General features: G+C 44.6%; 4 protein-coding genes across 4 annotated transcripts in view; 1 reads left to right on the top strand and 3 right to left on the bottom strand.

The window, feature by feature from the left end:
- znf319b (zinc finger protein 319b) overlaps window positions 1-3713 on the bottom strand; it is a 4921-nt gene extending 1208 nt beyond the window's left edge. Inside the window, exons 1-2 of the mRNA XM_079276106.1 lie at window positions 469-3713; window positions 1-382 (exon numbers count right to left, since the gene is read on the bottom strand). The exon at window positions 1-382 is cut by the window's left edge and continues 1208 nt beyond it. Of these exons, the coding sequence (XP_079132232.1) occupies window positions 1884-3689 (1806 nt within the window). The 5' untranslated portion in view covers window positions 3690-3713 and the 3' untranslated portion in view covers window positions 1-382; window positions 469-1883. The remainder of the gene's footprint in view (window positions 383-468) is intronic.
- Window positions 3714-5533: 1820 nt separating this feature from the next.
- usb1 (U6 snRNA biogenesis 1) lies at window positions 5534-8226 on the top strand. Its single transcript, XM_079266555.1, has 7 exons — window positions 5534-5847; window positions 6062-6201; window positions 6314-6497; window positions 6623-6676; window positions 6779-6884; window positions 7135-7212; window positions 7673-8226. The coding sequence occupies exons 1-7, from the start codon at window positions 5690-5692 to the stop codon at window positions 7778-7780; spliced, it is 828 nt and encodes a 275-aa protein (XP_079122681.1). The 5' UTR covers window positions 5534-5689; the 3' UTR covers window positions 7781-8226.
- Window positions 8227-8849: 623 nt separating this feature from the next.
- pla2g15 (phospholipase A2, group XV) lies at window positions 8850-17656 on the bottom strand. The gene is made up of 7 exons (XM_079278982.1): window positions 17313-17656; window positions 15801-15957; window positions 13256-13374; window positions 12995-13093; window positions 12065-12289; window positions 10686-10798; window positions 8850-9894 (listed from the first exon to the last, which is right to left on the bottom strand). Exons 1-7 carry the CDS (start codon window positions 17467-17469, stop codon window positions 9493-9495), a joined length of 1272 nt encoding a protein of 423 aa, XP_079135108.1. The 5' UTR covers window positions 17470-17656; the 3' UTR covers window positions 8850-9492.
- Window positions 17657-18467: 811 nt separating this feature from the next.
- lcat (lecithin-cholesterol acyltransferase) lies at window positions 18468-25520 on the bottom strand (the record flags this gene model as incomplete). Its single annotated transcript, XM_079266501.1, has 7 exons — window positions 18468-18831; window positions 19621-19816; window positions 20011-20235; window positions 21124-21219; window positions 21457-21572; window positions 21842-21998; window positions 25370-25520. The coding sequence occupies 7 exons, from the start codon at window positions 25518-25520 to the stop codon at window positions 18468-18470; spliced, it is 1305 nt and encodes a 434-aa protein (XP_079122627.1).
- Window positions 25521-26834: the final 1314 nt, after the last annotated feature.

Genomic DNA, 26834 nt, shown 5'->3' with positions numbered 1-26834 from the left:
GGCTCAATGCAACAAGAAACAGGAGAAACGGTATTAATATTTCTTTTTAAAAATGTGGGAAATATTGAACACAGCTGCAAAAAACAGCTGAATGATAAATGAGCGAAAAAAAGAAAAAAAAAGGCGCAGGTCTGCGTAAACATTTCTAATACAATTCTCTACAGTCTGAATTTCCCTGTTTGACAGAATACCATTTACATCCACACACTCAGACACACGCAGAGGGTACTCTTTGAGATTCCCTGCAACACACCGATACAATCACTAAATGGACTACTAAAAAAAGACATTTGTTAAAACATTTCACGTGGTAGAAAGTAGCAAGAATACAAAAACACTTCTCACATATTGTTTTTAAGAAAGACATTTCCAACTCGTCGGACTATGTACACACACACACACACACACACACACACACACACACACACACACACACACACACACACACACACACACACACACACACACACACACACACACACACACACACACACACACACACACACAGTATGTACAGGCTGAGAGATGGAGTGTAATGTTCCAAATTGGACATATTCAGAACAATAAGTCTGACAGCACTGACGTCTGCAGGAATATGACCATTATATTTGTGTGAAATATATATATTTTTCTTTCTTCTTCACATTAGTCTATACTGAAGGGTGAGATTGGCAGGGTAATTATTGATGGTTAACTTCAGCTGGCTGGTTTGTCGACACTTTTGGGATCGCGTGCTGCTTCACACTGGTGTTTTGGTACAAACGAGAGCAGCCATAAAAACCATGGCCCACACATACACTCAGACATTTTATCATTAAAATTACTTCACTATAGGACAATAACCCCCCCCCCCCACACACACACACACACACGTTGAGGAGTTTACTGGCTACTTTGTAAATATGTTCAAAAGGTGCTAAATTTCAAACTCAGATCTTATCTTTTGCGGATAACAACGTGCACAGAGGGAGACCGACTTCGTTTTCTGCACAGGTTCACCACTCCACTCTATCTTTACATAGCAAATAGATGTTTGCTGCTACAGTAATGCTCTACATTTTGAATTTAGCACCTTTCAAAAAAATAAAAAGGGAAGTGGCCGCAGGGCATCGGTTTGGGACCAAAAGAGTCTTTACACTGTTTCTGTATTACTGTGGGAAGATGAAAAACCAAAAGCGTTTCAAATCACCCTTCACCTGACTGAAGACAAATGAATGTGAGTACATGCGTGTCTGAGGGGTTAGTCAGAGCATCCCAGTCTTCTGATACCAGACAGCGACAGGCTGAGACAGGAAGACGCGAAAGAAAGCAAAGACGAGAGAAAGAACGAGCGAGGGGAAGAGATGTCAGAGAGACAGAGGAGGAGAGAAAAACAAGGGAAGGATCCCCCCTCTAGTAGAACCCAGCAGGAAAGACAAGTCAGTTCAGATGGATGCTCGACTCCATAGATTCATTAAGTACACCTTAAAAAACACACTTAGCGCTACTATTAAAACAAATAAAACAAAAACTATGACTGTGTCATATCAGAAAAATGAAGGGAGGGAATAAGGAGGGGATTAGCTGGATCGACCTGCATCGTGGCACCTGTTTCTCTCTGCAAAAGTCTCATTAAGAATGACCGATGGCGCGTCAGCGGTTGTGGCCTCTTCACTGCCATCAACTGTCTGGTTGCAGCTCAGGACCCTATGGAATGACACAGTACTAAAGGGCTTTGGGCAGGTTGGTAAAGCGACAACTTGACGTATACGGGGTGGGAGTGAACGATAATCGCCTGGGCTGTCCTGCAAACGTGGAGATAGTTAGGCTGAATAATGCGCCTACAAGGGATGGAGAAGAGGACAGGAGCTTAGGGGACTGTCTGTTCAAAAGTCTTGAAGGATTTATAAGCATTGGGGCACCGGGTAACCCCCTCCCTCGGCTGTGTGCTGCACCGTGTGATCCTGCAAAGAGCCCAAGTCACTGAAACGCTCGCCGCACCAAACGCACTTGAACTGGCCCTCTCTGGAGTGAGTGCTCTGGTGTTTGATCAGGTGCTCGCGCTGTTTGAAGTCCTTGTTGCAGTGCTCGCACTTGTACGGCTTCTCCCCCGTGTGCACGCGCCGGTGCCGGTTCAGGTCCGACGAGTATTTGAAACGCTTCTCACATTCTGGGCACTTCAGCGGCTTTTCTCGCGACGGGTCGCAGCGGTGCTGGACGAATTCCGAGGAGGACAGGAAGCGGCGGTCGCACAGCGAGCACTTGAGGGGCTTCTCTTGGCAGTGGGAGTTTTGGTGGCGCTGCAATGTCGAGCTCTTCTTGTAGCCCTTGCCACAGACGTCGCACTTGTACGGCTTGTCCGGCGAGGAGTTGGACGACTCGCCGCACTTGTGTCTGAGCAGCTCCCCCGACTGGCTGAACTCCTTCTGGCACGAGGCGCACTTGAACAGGTTGTCCATGCCGTGGACGTGCTGGTGGTAGAGGAGGTGAGAGGGCTGCATGAAGCCCTTGTCGCACAGATTGCATTTGAACGGCCGGTCGGTTGGGTCTTTGTGCGTGCGTCGGTGGCGCACCAGCGCGTACTGCTGCTTGAAGCTCATCTGGCACTCTTCGCAGTGGAAGGGCCGCTCCTCCGAGTGCGTGCGCTCGTGCTGCCGGAGGTCCGACGGCCGCTTGAAACCCTTACCGCACGCGGCGCAGCGGAATGGCCGGGAACCCTGCGGGTGGCAGGGGTGGTGGAGGAGCTCGGACGACTCCTTGAAGTGCAGCTCGCACAGGTTGCATTTGAACAGGTGCTCGCCGGAGTGCACGTACATGTGGCGCACCAGGTGGGAGCGGTGCTTGAAGCTCTTCTCGCAGACGGCACACTTGAACGGGCGCTCGCTGCTGTGCGTCCGCTGGTGGTGCTGCAGGTGGGACGACTGGCTGAAGGCCTTGTCGCACGTGTCGCACTTGAAGGGCTTCTCCCCCGTGTGCACCCGCTCGTGACGCGTGAGTTCGGACAGGTGCTTGAAGCCCTTCTGGCAAATGGAGCATTTGTACGGCCGGTCCCGCGCCGAGGGGAAGGGCAGGATGGAGGAGCTGCTGCTCGCCGACGCCCCGTCACTGCTGGGCTGCTGGGCGTTAGTCGAGTTGGGTGTGACGTTGCCGGAGGAGCCGGGACGGTAGGTCTTCTCGCATATCGAACACTTCATCGGGTTGGTGCTGTTGTGGGACGTGTGGTGCTGAGCTAAAGAGGTGAGCAGGGAGAAGCCCATCTTGCACACTCCGCACACGAACGGCTTTTGCTCCACCTGGACACACTGGTGCTCCAGCAGGTCCGTCGCCTGGTGGAAAATCTTCATGCACTGGGTGCACTGGAACGACCGGTCCTGATTCACCATGCACTGGTGCTCGTGCGGGTTGGCCAGGTGGGAGATGTCGTGTCCACAGGCCGCGCACTTGTGTCCTCCCTCTGTCCCTACCTGCAGGGAGGTCTGCTGGGCCTGGGCGGGGTGCTGCTGCTGACCGTGCGGCCCGCCTCCGTGCTGCTGAGTCCCGCCGTGTTGCTGGCTGTGTTGGCCGTGCTGGGCCTGCTGCTGCAAAGACGTGGCGTCTGGCTGCAGCACGATGCCGTACACTGCGCAGCCCAGCGCGCTCTCAGCCCCCGGAGGGATGGTGTGGACGACTGGAGGTGGAGCGACCGCATGCTGCTGCCAGGCCTCCGACATGCGGGCTCGGGTGTAGGGATTCAGTTTGGCAGCCGGTGTGGCCCAACTGCGTGAGAAAGGGAGATTGGAGTATATTTAGGTAACGGGCTGAAGGCTTCAAAGAGTGTTGTGGGGGAAAAAAACTCACTCCATTATAACAAGTGGCGCTGAAGAACTGGCGAGGGTGCTTGGTGAAGGGGCTTTGATGGATTCAACGTAGTGCAGATGAGAATGACTGTGTGGAGATCAGACTCAGAACGTCTTTCACGTAATGTATGGCCTTCAAGTGGTATCTGTATGAAAAAAGAGAACCAATGTAAGTCAATATATCAATAGGCAGAAAGGGGTTACTCAATAACAACAGTGTAGCGTTATGTTGCATCTCCAACATCCGCCGATCCAGCGGACAGACCACCCTGGCTGGAAAAAAAAGGATATTTGTGTAGCAAGATGCTTTTTCAAAAAATGTAAACAGATTGCACATTTTCTTTTGCAATTTTGCTACACCAGCTCCAGCACAGAGTTGTGATCGGTCTGTATAAACTCAGCAGAGAACAGAGACGTTAAAACGTGTGGATTATGATTATATTATCTGGAGCCAGACTATACAGTCAACTTATCTTGCAACACACCACAGCGTATTCTCACATCTGCTCATGAGCAACTCGGTGGGCTCACAGCATTCATATTTATCACCCAAAAAGGCACAGAGTCACGTAAAACATCCCGATAATGATATGTAACGTTACCGCATGTCGACATTGCTAAAAAAGCATCCCGATTCAATGAAACGTAAACAACTTGGAAGCTGTGCCCCGTAAAGGCAAGTGATCATTCATTAACATACATGCTTGGACATAAACCATTAACGCAGAGTCGTATATGTAAATCTTTATTATATTGGTTATGTAGTTCCAATTTTAGTCCATGCAGAAATCCAAAATGCTCAACGATTCGTGGTTAAAAAAAAGAAAAGAGAAAGACAGCGTCTGCGCATCATAACGTTTTTCGTCTCCAGTCAAAGATCACTGTAATCAGGATAGGTTAGCTAGCTAGCCTAGCCACATGCTAACGCGGCCATAGGGGCGCAGGAAAAGAGCTAACGCTAGCGGACTAGCCACTGGTGAAAAACAACCTAGTAGTAGCCGCTGCAGCTACACCTTTGTTAGTGAGTGGTGCATGTAAACAGTGATGAGAAAACCCCGCATTTACGTACCTGGAGCGTCCAGTCAAGCCCGCTAGTATTTCCGATAAACGCCAGTCTGTCGTAGGTTAGCGAACGGTTACTCCCCCAAATAGCATTAGGTCCCTTCTTCACATCCGCAAACGGTGCTCGGATGCTCTCTTGTTCGAGCGCTGTGGCTCCGGGGGCCGGAAAAAAAATTGGGGTTTGCGGGTCATTGAAATGGAAAATTGTCCCGCGGTTTTCCTAATATCCCCCACAAACCTTGTCATTTCACTTGTACATTTATTTGGATCCTAGGGCATTCTCTCGGCTAGCGAAAACATATGCATTTTGTGATAAATTGCTAGCTAGCTATCGGCTAGCTTCTGAGCTTCTGCCCGCGCACGGGAACATGAATAAACCAAGAGTTAATTGGCATGCTCACGACGCACACACCCGGAACCGTGTATGACGGCTTTAATGTAACACCCGTACAACGTTTTTCACCACATCTATTCCTGGTGTCTTAAATAATATATCTGTCAGCCTAGCAGTACACAAAAACACCTCTTCATCTAACATTATGTACTGTACACGCATTGTGGTAACTATATTAAAGGGGAACTAATTCCAAGCGGATCTGTGTTTCACTGGGACACATTTTATCATTACACCAGGTTGTTTACATCGGAAGCGAAGGACTAGCCGGCTGGTTGTTCGAAGCCGCTGGAGGAACAAAATGCGTTTTGAAGCCGAGCCAACATGTCTATATCTTATCGTTAAATATCTACGTTGATTCACCACAGTACATGTAACGTTATCATTTTAATGCCCGCACACGTATAGTCGTCGCAGGATGTTGGTCGGCTACAGCAGCAGCTCGGAGGAGGAAAGTGAGGCGGCGACTGATGGAAACAAATGTTTTTATCGAAAGTGTCAAGAGGAAGATGGTGGTAACAACGCCAGCCCAGCGAGGAAGAAACCCAAAATTGAGGAACAGGTTGCTAAAACAAGGTGTGTGCGCGCGCGGCTTTCTGTAGCCTGACTCCTACATTATTTACCAGGTATATGAAGAATGATGATGAGACACAATACATAATTTCTCTAATTGCAACGTGTGACCAAGAGTAGTTATTAAAACTTTATGTTAAATCTAAAATGTAGTTTTAAACCTATTGAAACTGTTTTCCTTTAAGGGTCGTGTCTCTTTGTGTTGTGCCTCCATCAGGCTGCCTGTTCCTGGTTGCCTGTTGGCCATGTTTCCAGATGAAGTGAGCTCACAGACTGAGGAAAGCTCTCTTCACGGTGGACGCGTCCGCTCCTTCCAACACGAGAGAGGCAACTGGGCCACCTATGTTTATTTGCCCTGTGAGACCAACACACTGTCCTGCTGATGGTTTAATGATCAATTACCAATTATTTAACCCAATTTTGATTATTGCGTCCATATTTCTCTCTCTGTCTCCTCTGTGCACATCAGACCATCCTGAGGAGGAGTTCGGGGAGCTGTTGGAGGAGCTGCTGTCAGCAGCCGGGGCACACGGTGCAGTATGGACCCCACAGGAGGAGTTCCACCTCAGCCTGTCTCAGACGGTGGTGCTCAGACACCACTGGATCCAGCCCTTCAACCAGAGCCTCAGGGCAGGCCTGGTGCACTGCAAGAGGTTCGCTCAAATAAACCCGTACACAGGAAGAAAAACAGATATTTAGGAATAGTGCAAATAGATTTGAAAAACATATAAAAGTTACTCATTCGTTATTCATTCTAGTCGTTATTTCTTGTTGCCAGGTTTGTGTGCTCGGCAGGGAGACTGAAGGTCTATTGTAACGCTGAGAGGACGAGGTACAGTCACTCTTTTATTCACTCTTTCTCATTGTTTATATATATATACATGTGTTTATTTATTGATATATGAATGGTTTAAGAGTCTGTTGTCCCTTCCAGGACATTTCTGGGGATGGAAGTGTGTACTGGGCATGCTCAGTTGTTGGACCTTGCCCAATCAGTGGACAGAACAATGAAGGAGTTTCGCCTGGAGACTTTCTATACGGTCACTGATCGACTCATTTTCTCACACACACACACACACACAAATAGATTTTATCCTTTGAGGTCTACAACTGGACCCGTTTGTGTTTAGTCTGTCTGTTGTTGAATTGTTGCTTTCTATTGTTCCCTATGATTTATTGTAGAAATAATTATCAGTCAGTGAATGATTGAATAGCAATGTTTTGTCTTAAATCTCCAAACATATCGTAGTTCATTGCTCGCTATAATGTTCCCTCCGCTGTGTTTTCTAGGAGCCATCGTTCCACGTGAGTCTGGCCTGGTGTGTCGGAGACTTGACGGGACAGATGGAGTGCATTCAGGAGATGCAGGTACTGGGACATCTCGACTGTTAAAACTGTTGTTCCTCAGTCCATTCAGAAAAAGAAGTGCCCCCCAGTGCGTTTGACCCGTTTTGTATCAGCAGTTTATCTCAGCTGTATCGGTGTCAGCGTACGTGTAGGCTGAGAACCAACAGCAGTACAAAAATGCCCGATGTACGAGTGAGGTGATTTATGAGCGGTCTCTATTATATAGCTTGTCCATCAGAGAGCGCATAAGAGTATCTGTTAGCTATAAAATGCCCCCACTCCAATTCAGCCAATATACTGTCAACACATTCTTAAAGCTCTCAACCAACAGTGGAGCTCTAAAAAAAATCATACTGCAGTCTATTGTTTTTTTGCATCTGCTCAACACCACTGGGCTCATACAGGATAAGACTTACAAGAGTTTTGCAGAATTTACCAGCTGATTTCTGCGTATGTCTTCTTTCTTTTTTTGACTGCTAAGAGTCTGATTGATGAGCACGAAGAAGGACCATTTCTGTTGAGGTTGGACTGCGTGGAGCTGCGCTGCAGCACGGGAAACAAGACCTTCCGCTTCCCTCTGGAGCCCTAAGATCAGACACATTTAAACCCTTACCACTGTGTTGATGTTGAGTTACAGCACAAAAGAGCTAGAAGCAAAGACAATCGAGGCCCAATGGGGAAAAAGAATGAAAAAAATATGAGTTGTATTTTAATACCGTATATAAATAAAGTTGTGACTGGTTTTATACTTCATTTTGCATGCGACAATACTAATGCTAGATGTGGTCAGGAAAGTTTTCTTTTAGAGAATTCTGACGCACATGTGACATGCAAAAGCCTTCAATAACAGGAAGTTGTGGACTTTCGTCAGTCTTGAAACCTCGCCGAGTGGTTCATATTTCTTGCCACTTACCTCACAGGAGGGAATTAGTTGTCAGTAATGACCGTGATGTTCATTTTCTCAAGGCTCCACTGTTCTAGAGCATGAGAATGAAATGTTTTTACATGATGGATGTGCTGTAAAAAATTAAAGTCAAGGACTGAATTGTAACATTTGAAATATTTTACTATATAAAAGGACACAGGTTTATGACACATTTATGATAGTTCACAGCAGATATGAAGTCTTGGTCTGGCCCAGTACAATCACTCAGGACAGAGATTCTGACTACATGTTCACAAAGACAAGGAGTCGAGTTTTAACCTCTAAACTGTGACGTTTAAGTCTGTCAAAACAAACGAGATCAGATTTATGCCATAAAACCCCAAAAAAGTCCCCTCATTTGTGCCTGACCATCCAGTGCTTCAAGCCACCTGGTTTTTTAAAGCAGGTCATTTCATTTTAGAAGTTACGATTGCTTACAAATGCTAAAACCCAAGAAAAACCTCTACCGACTACAAAAAAAAAAAAAAAGCAGAATTTAAAATGAGTTTGTATGCTCTTTCTTGAGCTCTGAAACAGCTGCTTCAAAGTAAGAGTGGTGCTTTGTCCTACAGCTGCTTTGATCAGGACAACAGAGTTATCTCCACAACTACTCATTGATGAAGACCATGAGATGCACCTCTCGTCTCCATCGATAAATAGAGCAAACTCGATGAAGGAACTGGATTTCTTTCATTCAATTAAACCATAAGATCGTATTAAATGGACTTTGAGGTACAATTTGTAACAGTTTATTCTTGTTTGACTTTCACACGGCTTCAACCTGACTTTAAAATCAACTTTCATATGCCGGATACGGTTCCTGTCCTTCAGCACACGACTCTTGTAAAAATGCACAACACAATTAAAACAAAGCTCTGACCATCAGGGACGTACAGCTCGACTGCGTGCAAAAAAGAAACTGAATGAAGAAACAGACATGTGACCTGTTGCACTGACAAAGACACAAAAACAGTATGTGTAACAGAGTCCATAAATCTCACAACATTAATAAAAATATCTGACTTTGATTAAGTGGCACACACAGTATAGCACTGGTTTTTGACTTGTGCATACACACGTCCTATATCATATCGTAAATTCACATGTTATTAAAAAGCTGAGACCGATATAAAAGTCTTTGTAGTCAGGCTCACCCAACAGTAAAGAACCTGGCGGTAACATTATTTGTTCAATTACAACTAGAAATGTATTTTAAATGAATTCCACAAAATTTTAAGAATTTTTCCTAAGTACAGGGGAACATTCTGTGTTAAGAGAGACAGGCGAGATTAGTCGGTCCCCGTCTGTCCTTCATATGGCTGTGTGTGTGTGTCAGAGTGGATAAAGCCATGGGCCTCAGTTTGTGACCAGCAGCGTCACGGGGAGAACAGCACGGTCTTGATGTACGCCACGGTCGTATAGTTCAACAGCATGTTCACGTGTTCGTTCCCGGGAAGCTCTTTCAACGTCACCGGCTGCTTTTGCTTTCCCACCCACCGCCCGCACTGGACGGCGCTCAGTAGGTTCACCGTCCCGTCCCCGTCGCCGAGCACCGCCGTGGGCTCCACGTCGGGGAACTTGTCCGAGTACTGGAAGGCCTCCGCCGTGGCGACGCCGCTGCCGTACAGGCAGTGGACGGCCACGCCGGGGGGCGTGAGGTCGGCCACCAGCGACTCAGTGTCCTGCCGCATCAGCCAGCCATCCTCAAAGCCGATGTCCGAGTAGAGCCGCTTGAAGTCCAGCACAGTGTAGTTGGTGGTGGGTGTCTGCACCAAGACCTGGTGATGGATGGAGAAAAAAAAAAAAAAGTGTTTCTCTTCTACCAAATGCTTAAGAACACGGTATCGTCACTCTAACGCGATTACATTTTCATCCAAAATAGTTTTCCCCATCCCGGAGTTTCTAAAGATAGCTAAATGTTTCATTCTGACAAAAAAAAGCTCTTTTTTAATTCTGTATTTATCCAGCATGCTGTGATTTATATTGGTAATAGACACCGCTGTCTGTTGGCTGGCAGTGCAAGTGGGTTCAACAGGTTCCGCTTTTACTTCAATTTAAAGCTGCATTCATTGATTTGTGTTCCCTTAAAAAGTTGTCTTGGCTGTCACGAGTCGTGTTTTTGTCTACTTGACTAATGTAGGTGTAATATTCACTCTCCTTTCAGCTCCATTTTGGTCTCCACCAACTCTCGAGGGAAGTAATGGGCTCTTAAGCTGCCAATTGCGCCACTATGTTCGCCGGCTGGTTGTAAACTTTCTCAGTGTGCTGTGTGGTCGGTTCAGAGCTTTTCGACTGAAAAAAGGCTGCCTGCTGCTACTGATGACAGTTAAGTGCTCGCTGTGATAACTCCCAAAAATGAGCTAAAAGATGGTAAAATGCTTCATAGGGCTTAATGGAGCTACAGAGTGATGAAAACCTCAAACTGGCCTTTGAAGGTCTGTTCCAAAGTGAGGACCAGCCAGAATGGCTCCACTTTTTCAAAAGTATTGAGAAAAAAAGAGAAGAAAAAAAGACCTCAAATTGGTCCACAAAGCTAGCTGTACAAGTACGTACACACACACACACACACCTGATCTTTGGGCCAGGAGTGGGCATAGGGGAGCAGCCAGGAAGTGGAGACAGCACTACGTTGTTGGGCGCGAATCTTCAACGAGCTGATCACTGGGATGCGGTTATTATCACCTGTAGGTCGAGAAAAGAAACTGGTGACAGAGAACTGAAACAAAGCTGAGAATTTCCAGCCGCAGACCCAAAAAACAGCGAGGAGAGGTTTCACTGTGTGGCATCTAAAGTCCTGTGAGACGTACCTGAATCACATGATGCACAAATATACAGTGTAACGTATTGCACGGTACCGTTTATCGTTTGAAAGCGCGCCAGGAACAGAGAAATAGAAATAGAGGAACAAAGTGTAGATGAGAACAGTTGCTGCGCATTATTACACAAGCTGTCCCAGTTGCATCCTTTAAAATTGCACTCGTCTAACTTGATGGCCGCCCAAAGATGACTGAAAACCTGGAGGGACTTTGCTGCATGGCGTAGATGTAACGCGACACCATTAAAATCTGCACAGTCTTAAGAGCTACAATGGACTGGGTGATCGAACCGCTAATCTTCACAGAGCAGCATCACTCTGTAGCTCCCCTGAGCTCTAGAAATCATTTTAGCGTCTTTTAGCTCATTTGTTAGTTATCACAGAAACCACTTAAACGTCATCAACCTTGTTATTAGCTGCAGCAGGCTTTTTACAGTCGAAAAGCTCTGATAAACCTACCATACAGCACACTGAAAAAGTTAGCAACCAGCCGGTGAGCATAGTGGAGCAATTAGCAGCGTAAGACCAAAATGGAGCTAAAAAGGTCGTCTTTCTGATTGAACAACAAACCCGCTCTACCTTTGAGCCACAGCCGCCCCCCTCTGTTGGTAAAACACCAATAGAGTGCTGCAGGGATGACGATGACATTGTAAGCCAACCCGGAAGTTAGCGTCGCACTGGTTCCCGCGTCAAAAAAGCAAAATTGATTATAAAAAAAGAATCCCTGTGGACAAACACATTTATAACACCAACGAGTTTTGTTCGGCAAGATAGTCTTCACAAATGAACGGAAACAAACTAAACCACGGGCGCATGAGCATGGCGTGATCACGTCCTGTAGTCTCATTTAGCCCCTTGTTAAATTTGTGCCAATTTTGAAGGCGTTCCTGAGATACCGTGTCCACTAGGACGGGCCAGACAGCCCAGAAACAAAATGCCTCCACGGCCACCGATGCAGAGGCATAAAAACTAACTATTTCTGAGTGCTCATTATGCTCTCTTCATTGCATTCTGGACTTTTCCAAGGAAGGCAGGGGGCGAGAACTGTTCTCGTCCATTACAAAACATGAAGCGCGTTAGACCCGCTTCATAGGCAGGCAAAATGCCTCCATAATACCGGCTCCATCTCTTACCAGAGGTGATCACACGGATGGTCTTGGCCACGCCTGCCCACGGCGGTCCCAGAGCAACGAAAGCTTTGATGCATCTGTCTTTCCAGGCCTGTGGCTGCTGGTTGAGGAAGTACAAGGTGTACAAGTTGCCCATGCTGTGAGCGATGAGCACCACGGGCCCGCCAGCCTGCTTCACCATATCTTCAATCATCTCCTGCAGCGCCAGGAAGTACTCCTTATTCTCATCTGATAGAGGACGAGAGAGCAACAGAGAAAATGGGTCAACAATATTCCCCGTCTGGCCCTGCTGTGGAATTCCCTGTACTTCCATTACCCGATTGGAACGCTTCCAAGACTCAACGTTTAATTCCTTCCTGGTTTTGAGATAGAAGGCTGTAACAGGAGCGGACCAGTTGAAACATGCGTGTCTGATAGAGAATATTTCAACAACTTTCCCTGGTTATGTATCCCTATTTCAATTCCCAGAACACACCTTTCAAAATAAAAGCGGTGGAACTCTGTGTGTTCCAGCCATAAATGCACAGAGGACATTAAATGGCTTTTGATATTCATTGGCCCAATCCCAATCTCCACACTCACGGACTGACAGACTTTGAGGCGCGCTCCCATAAAGTCCGTGAGGGTTTAAGGCTGTCCCACTGTCACATCGTCGACCCTTTAAATGCTGAATTAGAAACAGAAATGCAGCCGTTTCTGTGTGTCCCATGTTGTAAATGTTCCAGTACTTTGTACTCTTACTTCTGTCCGGATGAAAGGAACAGCTACACGAATGTAGTAGTGACATCATCTTCCCAGACTTGTGAAAACCGTAAGAACGAAAAGGCTTATTTTAGGGATGCACGGGCAAGGGCTCGTCATTTATGGGTGAGGATGACGGCTCAGGGGTGAACGTGAGTGTGTGTGTGTGTGTGTGTGTGCGCAGTTGCTTACTGGGGGCTTTCCTCCAATCATAGGGAGCTCCTCTGACATCATCATTTCTGGTGTAGCCCCACTCGACCAGCGCCTGCACTAGAGTGAAGAAATATATGCCTGGGACACACACACAAACACAAGAGAAGAACAACATATAAGCGGTATCCGATTCCTGTTTCTCTATCTTTGTGAGGACCCATTTAGTCCTGGAGATAGTGAGGACAGCTTGCTCTCACTCCTCTAAACAGCCGTTTGGTTTTGGGGGGCTTTTTAACTCACCCACACTGCGTTTGCTGGGGTCCAGATACTCCACCGTAAAGGTCTCTCCAAACCCCGGGACACGGATTTCCACACCGGACGGCGACGAGGTGGTGTGTGTGGTCCTGTTGTAGATCAGCCTGCGCGCACACACACGCACACAAATTGTCACAAGGAGAATTTGATCAGTGTCAGTTCTGCATCAGAGGTGAACCCCACACACACACACACACGCACTCAAATATATTTGACTACGTGGCAACAGGACCACTTCCCATTTGAAATCACCATCGTCTCACCACCTTGTTAGTTACAACTTCCCTAACTCTGAAACTTAAATGCAGATGTGAGTGCAGATGTCTGGGTTTGCCAAGCAGAAGTGAACATTTGCAGAAAAATACTTTCAAACTACAAGGAAATCGAGATTTTATTTTACCAAAGCTATTATTAATGGTTGATGGATATGTGCTCTAACTGGATCTTGGCTATTTTTAAAAGATAGTGAAGATATGAATGCCGTCCCTTATGTACCAGAAAGTTGAACTCAAACTGACTCGGTCGGTTACACCTGTGCCGTGCCCATTTAGCCCGGCGCTCCTCCAGTAAACGTGAACAAACCTGAAGCATGAATCGTGTCATCATTCCAGTAGTCTAGCTTAAGTAGTAGTGGTCTAGGTAACGAGTATATTTTCTTTATTTGGGTGCAGGAGAGTTGAAGGGGAAGGGCGGCGGGAGGAGATCCTACTTCCTCAGCCTGCAATTTGCGTTGAACACATTTGCGGAGTCATAACTCAAGTCAAATCGCACCAGTGTGTTTTATTTCCAGTGACCACTGAAAATGTACCTCCATAAATTCACTTCCCACATAGTAGAAGTACAAACTACAGAATCACATCACCCTTTTCAGTTCCCTCCAGTATCCACATTATCCAGTGACTCCAAGGCAATGTTCAACCTGTTTACAACCCCACATATTATTGGAACTGCAATTTCAAAACTTAAGAGCATGATTATCCTCCAAATAAAAAAAATACACAAATAAATCAAGAATAATAATAACAAAACCATTAACACATGACGTACCCATTTAGTAATGGTCTGGCATGACTGGTAAATTATGGTGGCTAATGTTGGCTAACTTTGGAATGATAATTGCTGCGTAACTGACACTACCGAGGGAATTTGCCGACCCAACGCATCGTCTTTACTTCTACCATTGTCCTGTAAATGTCCCGCGTGGACATGGTGGCCACTGTTTAGCTAAATTGACAAAAGCTAGCTTTAAATTAGCATAAATTACATAAGCTAGCTTTAAGTTAGCATAAGTTACATAAGATAGCTTTAAGTTAGCATAAGTTACATAAGATAGCTTTAAGTTAGCATAAGTTACATAAACTAGCTTTAAGTTAGCATAAGTTACATAAGCTAGCTTTAAATTAGCATAAGCTACATAAGCTAGCTTTACGCCCACAGTTGCAAAAGGGACCTTTAGTCACAATTAGCTGATTCATGAGACTTTAAAAGATAAACTAACAAACAACTAAAACGTAGGAAATGTACTTCCATCGGGAGTGCTCTATACACTTGGACTGAAACAACTGATTTTATATTGGAGGCAGTTTTATAAATCTTAGGTAAATGATTTAAAATCAGATAGAAAACTGAACTTTGCTGAATCTAATCTCTGCTTTTGTACTACCTTAAGTGAAGAGTTCCTTTCCTGATCTCTAAATTAACTATTGTGCATCTGCATTACAAAATGTTTGTCGTGCGAGGCAGTCACATGAGTGGCCATCACATGATCGGCCAGTTATACGAGTCATCTCGTCATGTTGCTTTCGCTACTCAATATTAGCATTAGTCAGGATAACGTGATCCAAGATCAACAAAATCAATTCTGTAGCTACAGTTTAAGAAGTTCAGAGTTCTAGAGATGAGAACTAACGGAGTCATTTCATCTGGACGATACAGGTTAGCCTGGATAAGTAAAAAACCACCAGCGCAATAATTATTGCAAAATGTCTCTCCTCAATCATCTAATTTCTGAACATCACAGGATTTTTGTTGCAGTAAAGCACGAACAAAGCATGCAACCACGTGATAAGCTGAAAGGCTGAAACAGGCTTACTCAATGTCTGAGCTCTACGTCTGTTTCAGTTCATTGCTGATGGCGACGCTAAAGGGATGCTATCTCCCCCTATATTTCCATCCATACCTCACTGGCACACGGTTCAAAAGTCAGTATTCCAATGTAGGTTCAAACAAAGTCAACCAGATCATCGACCTGATCTTCCCAACTCCCTTATCCTGTACAGACAACAACTCCAGGAATTTGCACTTTTGCACCGCAGCTTGATTGTTTTTGACAAAAATCAAGCGCCCCCCAGAAAAAATGTAATTTAAAAAAAAAAACAGCAAGGGCGAGATATCTTAACCTATTTAATCACCATTGCCTCTAAATAATAGTTAATCTCACAAAGAAATAACATTTGAAAAAATAATCATAAACCCATGTCATAATTTATCATTATAATAATAATAATAATAATAATAATAATAATAATACCTGATGTTGTCCACCCAACAGTCTATGGCTATGGGGACCAGCAGCTCTACGTTGAGCCACAGAGTGAAGAAGGAGTCGGTCTTCTTATAGCAGATGTAATGGACCACACTGGGTTTGTCCAGCTTCGCCTCCAACTGGTTACCCAGATCCCCCGGAACTGCAACATTAGCCACATTAACGATGAAAAGCACGTCGGCAATGTGTCCAAAATGACAGACTGTTAATGCAGATACCTAGATACCATAATGGCAGTAGCACATTTAGCACAGGCAAGCCATTGCACTTTATTTTATCCAATGTTGTTGTATTTGCTTTGTTTTTCTCAGAAACACACACACGGACACACGCACACACCGGCAGTTCAACCAGGAGCACAAACAGCAAGAGTTCACTGTAGGTCAAGCAGCTGTACACAGACTCCTATCAGAGGATGTGGTTGTAACTCGGCCAAACACAGCTAACAATCCTCCGAACCCAAGACCCTTTAATAATGGAGTGTGAAGAAGAAAGAGGAATTGCGGCTTCATAAACTGTTAACAGGCATTATGTCATAGCTCATAACCTGGATTGTGAATTGAAATGTATATAAAAGTTTACAAAACTTTGTTTTTAGGATTAAACAGTCTAGAAAAGATAAGGCTCGCAGAATCAGTATTCTCTTTTAAAATCACTTCTTAAAACACATTTCACAGACTGGCTTTTATGCGATGTCTTCGTTTGATTTGTTGATTTTACAAAATTGTATTATTTCTTTGTTGTTTTAAATCGTATCGACTGTCTCACTGAGCTTTCCGTTATTGTTATTATTGATTTGTCTGTCAAAGCACTTTGTAAACTGTTTTTAAAAAGCTGCTATATAAATAAAGTTAGTTATTATTCTTATAGAAAAGTCTAGACCGAGACCTTGTCAGTGTCCTGGGAGCTTGGCTGTAATCGAGAGTCATATGATCAGAGTAGTTGCCAAGACCATAACACGCACAAACACAGCTCTCATTGAACAGCGGAACACAAAGGTTTAAATGTTTACTAATCTCGCCAACACATGTCAACACTGGTGAGGTAATAAGGGCATTTTCTGTCGGAAAATCATCGATATCCGAGTTCCTCCTTCCTGACGATGCCCTGCCAAACTCCGTTCACAAACACAGCACATTTAAATGCCTTCATTGAAAGCGAAATGAAATCATCTTTGGTGAAAGAAGACGACATGGACCGTCGGGCCAAACATTTAGAAAAGTTGAAATATAAACGACGTATTCACAAACAGGATGAATATTTTGTAGCCGAATTGCCAAAACACGAGCCTCATTTAAAAAGGTGTCGAGATCCACTTTAAGCTCTCTGCGCCGTATGCGACATGCAAAGAGATCTTAAATGTGTTACATTCTGAAGGCAGTTTGGCCAAACACCAATATCGCCCACCGAAGCGAACTGTTGATGTGCGCAATTAGTTACGCAATTATTTAGCAATAGACAGCGGACTACGAACACTGAAGAGAAGAAAACACTTACTGAGAACCACGGGGGGTCTCGTGGGCTGACAAGATCTGTCCCCGGGACATTTGTCCTGCGGTCTCCCGCTGCTCCGAGTCGAAAACAACAACAACAACAACAACAAGCCGACCCGGAGCAGCGAAGAGAGGGCGGTTACGCGTGGCCAAGCCACCATGGCGCCAGATGTCTCATGGCAGAGACATGGTCTCCTCCTCGGTGTTGTGTGAAGGTCTGCAGGAGTCTTTATGCTTTCCCTCTGGATCGGATCTGCCACAATCTAACCGCTGCTGAGGATGATCAGGTGAATAAAAAGGGGATGATCACGAGGTCCTGATTACGGAACGATCCACCCGGCAAACGCAACTTCCGCAATCAAGTCAAAAGCCATCGACCGCAGATGTAGTCGGACAGCAGAGGGAGCTCCAAGTTTGACACACAGTGCTGGATTCGAACGCGACCGCCAATCAGTTCACACGCGTGGCTTTTGTGAAATCAGATGCTTTATTACAAGTGGAAACATTCAAATACATTTGGCATTCACAGAAGAGTATGCATTCACATCGCTAGTTTAATGCGCATATGTAAACTGCTGTATATTAGTCTTATATTTTGTTCAAAAATATTTCATTCAGATACAAATATATAAATCCTACTCATAGAAATATTACAGATAGATCCTATACAGTAAAAAAGGGCTACTGGTGAGGTCCCTATAACCTTTGCGCTCTAACGGAACATGATAAATATGTGTCATTGGGTGAGTGGGCACTTTGGAAATAACAATGAACTGATCATCCATCAAAAGTAAACAGCAGGATTGTGTATTTGTGAGATGTACCGTGTAACACTATCTGAAGTTGCCTGAATGGACTGCGAAAGAAATACAACATTAAATGAACCATCATTAAAAAAACTAAACATTTGTAATTATCGTGCTTGGATATTAAAAAAAACAAATCAAGGTCAAACCCACACTGCAAGCCATCAGCAGTTAAGGTTAGATCCGTTGCTGGCCCAGACTGGTTTAGAACACTTACTTGAGTTAAGAGCGGCCGCTAATAATAGACGTGTGGAATGTGTTTTTTCACATACTTTCAAAAGTCAGCTATGTAAAGAATCCAGCACTCCCATGTGTTATTTTTAAATCGTATAACTCTTAGATGCTGTTGCCTTCTATTCAGTTCTAAATCGGACGTCAATCTCGTTGGGCGTGTCTGATTTGCCCTCCATGATATGCTGGATTTGGTTGAGCACCTGTTCATTGAACACTATGTCCAGGTGGGCCAGCCCTCGGTACTTTGTGACATGGACGGGCTTCTCCTGCTGACCCTCCCAAAGCTTGCAGAGGCCCATGCTGAAGCTGTCCACCGTGTCGTCCCCGTCGGCGTAAACAAAGTCCACCGGGTCCACGTTGGGAAACTCCTCATCGTAAATGTATGTCACCGGAGTTGGAAGCCCCACGCCATACATGCACCACACCTCGACACCAGGTGGGTGGAGATCACCGGTCAGGTTCTTGGTGTCCTCCCACATGTCCCTGGAACCAACAAGAGGGAGATGGGGGTTGTGAAATGAAGTGGAACAAGAACCAACACTTTAAAGCAATTATAATCAATGTTTTTATGTTAATAGCGAGTCACATTGTGAAAGGGTTGGTTCGTAGTGATGGACTCTGCAGCTCCCCTCGTCTCCTCTATGAGTACTCCACTGATTTATCACCGCAATCTTAAAACACTGCTGGACCATCAGATTTTAAATTCTTTAAACCTGTAGTCCTCCGCCCTAACCAACTGACTCCAGTGACATCGCTTGAGGCGACCTGTCAGATTTCACACAGCCCCCTCTGGAGCCTAAAAAAAAAATCAGTTTCTGCAGGTTTAAAGCCGCTACTTTATATGTCAGATTTAAATTCTTGCTCTAAATTCTACACATGGCTTTAACACAGTACAAGTTATCAGATGTTGCCCAAGGTCACATATTATGCTAATTTACAAGTTCATACTTGTATTTAGCATCTCTACTTGAAGATGTTTCCATGCCACTTTGTTTTCCTCATATTCACTGGAAATATATTCACTCTCTGTCTGACACGATCCGTTTTCAGCGCCTGGCTCCCCTTGCTGAAACAGCTCTGATTGGTCAGCGTGTTCCGGTTGCCGTATCTCCTTCTACAATATGGGGGTTTGAATAGTTTCTATCGTTACCAGTTATTCCTCTCAATAACGTGTCTACACAAATGCAACCTCAGTGAAACACTGCCGTGTCCTGTATATTGTCTTTCATGAAGGCGGAACATGTAATGGGAACATGGGAGCTGTTAGGTTACCAGCCGTCCTCATAGTTGATGTCCGTGAAGAGGCGCTGGTAGTCCCGGTGAGTGTAGTTGAAGGTCGGTGTGGAGATGAACACGTGGTCCTTTGGCCAGACTGTGTCAAATGGCAGCATCCAGGGATTAGTCGTATCCATCCTCTGCCCCTCGCGGATCTTGATTTTGGAAATCATCGGGATGCCGTCGTTTTCTCCTGCAATGTCCAGGAAAAAATATAGGAGGCCTCAATGAATCACAGTTGCAGGTGCACATTTGAGAACGTACATTTTGTTGGTTGTTTCAAAGTTGACCCTGCCCTGAGAGGTAGTAATGTAGATAACAAAAAATACAAAACGTGAGCAGCCTCTTTTATTGTACTGTATTCTGTCGTAAATACGTTGCCAGTACCTGACACCAGGACTCTAAGTGGTTTAACAGCACCCCCCCATGGAGCCGCCAGGGAAATGAAGCCCCTGATGTACTTGTCCTTCCAGGCCTGAGGCTGGTGGTTGAGGAAGTAGAGGACGTAGTGGCAGCCCATGCTGTGTCCCAGCAGGTAGACGGGCTTCTGGTACTGCTCGTACATCTCCTCAACCAGGTCCTGCAGCTTTGTGAAATACTCCACATTCTCATCTGTGGGGGGAGGGTGACAGGAGGGTCGCAGGAACGTCCATAAGTGCATGCATAAGTGTGCGTATTGAACATCAATGATCATCCTATCAGTATAACATATTACCACCTTATAAACTTGTTATTGTGTGGCTAACATGCTAGCATTTGTAACACATGTTGTGTCCTGTTTTTTCTGGCCCCCTGAATGTATTCTCACTCTCCTTTTTGCTCTGTTTTGGTCTCCACCAACTCCTGGGGGAAAAACATATTTTACTGCTAAATGTTTGACTTTCTTCACCAGCTGTCTGCCAAGTATCAAATCAAAACAATGAGCAAACACATTTCTTTTTAATAGTTGAGTCGGGTTGCTAATTATCTGTGGGTTTGGCGGGCACAATGTTAGCGAATAGCTGGTAATCACATGGAGCATAAAGAGTCATGCATGCTCCTCAGGAGTCACTGGTGGCCTAAAGAGAGTGAACATAACACTTATGTCAAATATCCGGAGGCCAAACGCGACACCAAATGAATGCTAATGTCGCTCTGCGTTTGCGCCATGACGACTTGACATTTGGCGATAATACAGTACGTCAATGTTGTGTTTAGAGCGTGTTACGCTGCCCCCAAGTGGCCAGTAAAATGGATGCAGCTTTTATGAAAACAATATGATCACTGGAGCTTTAAATCGGTTTTTGAATAAAATGGGCCTTTATGAGTCACATGCATATTTGTTTCTTTTTCATTCTGTTGTTTAACCCATGAATATCATCGGGAAAGGGAGCCCAAATAGCAACTACGCGGGACATTATTCCTTCAAAATGACAAGCTGAGTCAACACACACTATACTGTGCAAATCTCTTACTAAGTGAGTGTGCATGTGAGGGTGCATGTGTGGTTTTGCGACTTACTAGGAGCTAATCTCCAATCGTACGGAGCTCCTCGGACTGTCTCATTTCGGGTGTAGCCCACGTTGACCAAATGTTGCACCATAGTGTAAAAATAACCTGCAAAAAAAACAAGCAGCAGACTAAGGCAATAATTCCAGCTGAATCAGCAGCTGAGCTCCAAAGTGCATGTAAGATATTCAAAGAAATCCAGGATAGGAATTAAGCACAGCGCATGTTGGACAAATTCCTATTTTGATTTCATGAAATCTTTTATCATTTATGCATTATTCAACAAAGAAATGTATGGAGAGATGACAGAATCCACCAGCACAGATGCATTTTTCTTTTTCTCACCAGCCAGTTTATTGGAGTCAAGAAACTCAATGGGATATGTCTGCCCGAATCCTGGCACCCGCACCTGCACCCCGGGTGAGTTGGATGATCGCCGAGTCGTCCTGTTGTAAACAAGTCTGTGGCACGCAAACGGACATTCATGTCAGTCCAGTTGGGCGAAAACATTTGCGAATGTGACTTTTTATTCAAAATAACTCAAATGTTGTGCTTCCCCCAGTATAATTGTCCCGGCTGGTCAAGCTGGATTTTCATTATTTTTCAGACATTATCACAGTCACATTAGGGAATGTTTGGTACTGACTACTTAGACCCAGACAAGAAGAGGTATAGAGACAATGCTTAAATGTGGTACATAATACAGACATTAAAGGACAGTCAGCGTTACCTGATGTTATCAATCCAGCAGTCTAAACCTATTGGCATGAACATGTTGAGGTCAATCCACAGGGGGAACCAGTGCTCGGTTTTCTTGTAGCACAACCAGCTGACCAGTGTGGGCTTGTCTATCTTAGCTTCCAGACGGTTCCCCAAGTTCCCAGGCACTGGACACACACAAACACACATCAATGACTCACACTTGGGAGGTAAGCACTGAAAGGTCACGGTAGGTCAGTGGTCAGAGTCGCAACTCCTTGAACGGGTCACAAGGTACATGAGGTGTCGCAAGACGTTTAACGGAATGGGAGGAAGTAGAAGACATTGGACCTCATGCCACAACATTTTCGTATTCATATTTTAATCTATATCGTAAATTGTGTTTGTATTGAAGAGAGAATTCAAAATATTTGTGAAATGATGGAGAATTATTCCCCCTCAGGCCACGATCAAGTGTTCAAATGAAGCAAATAAAGCTTAGAGGGAGGAAAATCTCTCTTTGGTACACATATGCAAGCTGTGACGAGGGTCGCCGGCTGAAAAGGTTGGTAACTCTGCTGCAGGCCACAGCACTTGCTGTAGCTGTGCGGTGCGGTTCGTGGCTGGTGAGGCACTGACTCTTTCAGAGTCAGATTTACAAATATATGAACCCAATAGAGGAGCTTACATCACCATTCAATTGGCAGCTTGCACATTGACTACTGGTTGTTTTTCATACCAGCAGTCTTTACACACACATAGGTAAGGTACATGTTTGATTCCACCGGGAGCGTGTGCGCCGCGATCCGGCTCCAACGGATTTTTGCGGTCAAAGCAAAATAGAAGAAGAAGAAGTGTAGAAGAAGAGCAATGGCACAAATTCAGCAATTTTGATCATAAAAATGCTTGAAATGATTGGAATCATACAGAAATTACATTTAAAGCACAGATCTGGAGAGAAATATACATTTTTGTTTTATTTTATCATTGTTTGACCTTGTACTGTATAAGAGGGAAACCGATGAGAAGGACTGAGGTTGAAACTCAACTTTGGTTCCCAAAAGGTCTTTGGACAATGCACAATCCTATCGTTTGTCCCTTCATGACACTCTGAATCGGAAGATTCCGGCCAATATTCACCACTTTGAGTTTTGCACAATATCTTGCAAAATGTATGACATTGCAGTGGCTCTAAAAAAATAAATAAGTACAGTGCGTGGTGAAACGTTTACTTTGACGAAACAGCAGGTTTTCTCTGACTGTGTTTCGTCAGATATTTGTAGAAGATTCCTCAACTTTACAACAGGTGCAAACCCCAGCAAACCCCAGCATGCAAACCCCAGCATGCAAACCCCAGCATGCAAACCCCAGCATGCAAACCCCAGCATGCAAACCCCAGCATGCAAACCCCAGCATGCAAACCCCAGCATGCAAGCCCCAGCATGCAAGTCCCAGCATGCAAACCCCAGCATGCAAACCCCAGCATGCAAACCCCAGCATGCAAACCCCAGCATGCAAACCCCAGCATGCAAACCCCAGCATGAGTTCCTCGCAGTAGACTGCGTGGATCCCAGATGTGGACGATGACCTTGTGACTGCAAACAGAGTCATAAGAAGTGGGAAGAGAAACTGTCCTGCGGTGCAACGTTCAAATAAACAACAAAACCAGATTCCTAGTAACACCAGACTGGGGGGGGGGGGGCGACCGTGGCTTACTGGGTAGAGAGGATTGTCCGGCAACCGAAAGGTCACCGGTTCGATCCTCTGCTGCACCGTGTCCTGTGTCGAAGTGTCCCTGAGCAAGACACTGAACCCCTAACTGCTCCCCGGGTGCCTGTCATTGGCAGCCCACTGCTCCCTATATATACAGGGATGGGTCAAATGCAGAGAATAATTTCCCCACTGTGGGACTAATAAAGGAATGTTACTTCTTCTTCTTAAGACTCTCTCGGATGACAAATCTGTTTATTTTTTACTGATATTATACTTTGAGCATAGAATCAATGTCAAACACACTGAGTTAAATGACGACTGCAATTGAAAGTGCACAAGCCTTTTTATAACGTGTGTGTAGAATGATTGTTACAATCAAGTTGCTAAAATACATTATTTTACTGTCTTTTGAGTTCACAGACGCAGTGCTGTTGGGCTTGATATCTTGAATTTATCAACAACACATTTTACCTTGTACTTTGAGATTTTTTCCACACACTTGCACAGTTAAGTGTACCACCTTCATGTTTTTTCTTTATTACAGTCCCAGTTACACGATGACAATATCTATCCATATACCAGAAGCAGACACTATATCTTTCCAGGAAGGTGAGCGGCTCAACGCGGTTGCTTCAGCCATGTTTTTTTAGTTTTATTAGTTTTACCAGACAGCTTTGTGCAAAAGGTGTATTTAGAAGTCTTTTCTGAAGTTTGATGGAAGCCACAGTCAAGGTCTTTCTTTAATCAAGTGAAGACGAACCAAAAATCACAGGAATAGGTTTATAAACATTCACTGTTATCTACAGTAACAGTACAATGCACTCGGCAGCTTTCCCTCTTTCTTACTTCGAGAAGCCTTGCTCATATCAGTCAAGGGTTTTAGCGTCATCATATCAAAGTTATATGGAGCCCCTCCCCCAGATAGTGCCAAAGATGTGGGGTGTCAGTCTTTGGGTATTTGTCAAAGCTACATTTTAAACTAATGTGGCGTCTTGTGCCTTTTTAAGCGTTGACGTATAACAAACACTTTGGACACATTTGAGAATATTGACAATACCATTTTAATTATTTTTTTGAATCTCAAATTTTATTGTGAGAAATAATTAAAGTCCGATTTCCAATTTTAATGTCAGAATCCTGACTTTATTGTTAGAGGTAATTAAAGTCCGAATTATGAGTTTAATCTCAGAATTATTTTTATTTTTTCTCAGAATTCTGAGTGTATTCTCAAAAATAATTAAAGTCAGAATTCTGACCAAGAATCACATACAGTATATATATATATATATGTTTAAATAAAGGTAAAATCATGAGTCTAGGTTGTGACGTACATCGTTATATGACGTGTCTTGACCAGAAATTGGTAAAAGGCCAAATTCATGTTCTCTCTATAAGGCCAGAGAGACAAAAAGCAGGACACAAACAGTAAAGCACAGGGTCAAATGTACACAGTGCAGTGTGCACAACCCCACAGATAGCATGGACATCAATACACAGACACAGATGCTCTCCCTACAACTGTGCCACGCTTATCTGCTGGAAGACCACATCAATCATTACATTAACAACTCAAAAGCACAGTAACACATAACCCAAGTACAGAACCAACAAGAAGAAGGTATTTAAACGTCAAAGCCCTGTCAGCATGGTATTGCACTTAAGTGGTGCGCATGCACAAATCGATTTTCAATTATATTGGCATAAACCAGTTGCCAGCATGGAGCGTTCAGGAACCCCTCTGTTGCCTGCTCTGCCCAGTGGGTCCAGACAGCTTTTAACGTTTGTGAATAAGCTGTCAAATAGCCGCACGGATGACGTAGCTTAATCCATAACACCATACGTTTACCGATAATGAGCGGAGGAGTGCTGTTGCTTGGTAATCTGGATTTGGCGTTTGGCGGGAAGACCACGTTGACGATCCAGAATGCCGAGGAGTGGTGGAGCCCCAGCAGACACACGACCAGCAGCACCGAGCAGACGCGTCCTGCGGGTCCCATTCTTTCTTTCTAACTGCTGCAGCGCTGGGACAGTGCTTTGCCTTGGTGTGTGTGTGTGTGTGTGTGTGTGTGTGTGTGTGTGTGTGTGTGTGTGTGTGTGTGTGTGTGTGTGTGTGTGTGTGTGTGTGTGTGTGTGTGTGTGTGTGTGTGTGTGTGTGTGTGTGTGTGGAGGAGGGGGGGGGGGGGAGGCGGGTCGGGCAGAAACAGTTTGCTCAGACCAGTGGAAACGTTAACATTGTCCGGACCGACTTAAAAAAACAAAAAATGTTTTGAAACTTCTCTGAAAACACCTGGTTTACAGGAATAATCCCACCAGCATCAGCCCACGCGTACACTACTCGCACAATCACACGCATGTTTGACACGGCAGGCAAATAAAACGTGCACAATGACCCATTGCCCTATTGATTATTCTCCCCAATGACATATTTATTGACACAACAGAATGTAAATGATTGACAAAGGGCAGAGAACATCATTTTTCTGAGAGTTTCCACTTGACTTCACTCAGCGGAGTCCAGCTGGGAGAACTTTCCGGTCAGCTGGTGCGGCGTTCAAGCTCCGCGTAAACTCCAGATCTTTAAGACTTTTTTTTGTGTGTGGAAATGATAATATTTGGAACAAATTACATCGTCTTAAGTTATCCCATCATTGTAACCGAACAACACGTTGCCCTTTGGTAGTTTGTTTTTTCACGATCTGAAACGATGGCATTTTCATTCCACATTTTTAATTAATTATTCCACACAGCCTGGCACGTGAGATCACCCTTCTCACATCCGATTGTGTGTAGATGTGAGTCATTGGATGGAAAGCCCCCTGAATCAGAGCCAGACGTTTTTGTTCAGGATGGATGCAACTTTTCAGTATTTCAAATCATGAATCCACATAGGCTAGTTAAGAATGTAGGATAATATAACATAACCAAGTTATTATCATTCAAATGCTGATCGATTTTCAAATTAGAATGTGCAGAATGATGGTGCACATGAGTCTTGGTGGCTTGTTCGTTCTCATGACTTCATCCGATTTGTCACCAGTGACAAATCGTCATGTTTGATAACGAAAATCATCTTGATACACCAGCTGACTGGAGGTTTCCAGACCTGCGCTTAATCAGAGGATAAATAACATATTATAAGCAATCAATTAAAGCTGCACAGATAACAGTGGGAGATCAGTTATTAAACTTTGGGTGGTCTGAGGAATCCAGTACAACTTGCGAACAGGCTTTGATGGAACCATAGCCTTTCCTTTGCTAACTGTAGCTGATTGTTAAAATGTCTGTTTTATTCATGTGTACTTTGGTGCTAG

Source organism: Melanostigma gelatinosum (genome assembly GCF_949748355.1).
Source record: "Melanostigma gelatinosum genome assembly, chromosome: 1".
Lineage (NCBI taxonomy): Eukaryota > Metazoa > Chordata > Actinopteri > Perciformes > Zoarcidae > Melanostigma > Melanostigma gelatinosum.
The sequence above is the reverse complement of the archived record's forward strand: the minus strand, read 5'-3'. Positions and strand labels throughout refer to the sequence as shown.

Bases quoted from the DNA above. Each gene is read 5' to 3' on its own strand.
- usb1 (XM_079266555.1), top strand. From the start codon at position 5,690: ATGTTGGTCGGCTACAGCAGCAGCTCGGAGGAGGAAAGTGAGGCGGCG. The intron at 6,885-7,134 runs GTCACTGATCGA...TGTGTTTTCTAG, and splicing joins GCCTGGAGACTTTCTATACG to GAGCCATCGTTCCACGTGAG. The intron at 7,213-7,672 runs GTACTGGGACAT...TTGACTGCTAAG, and splicing joins AGTGCATTCAGGAGATGCAG to AGTCTGATTGATGAGCACGA.
- pla2g15 (XM_079278982.1), bottom strand. From the start codon at position 17,469: ATGGTGGCTTGGCCACGCGTAACCGCCCTCTCTTCGCTGCTCCGGGTC. The intron at 13,375-15,800 runs GTATTATTATTA...GTGTGCGCGCAG, and splicing joins TGTTGGGTGGACAACATCAG to GCTGATCTACAACAGGACCA. The intron at 10,799-12,064 runs GTAAGAGATGGA...CTCGACCTACAG, and splicing joins CATCCGTGTGATCACCTCTG to GTGATAATAACCGCATCCCA.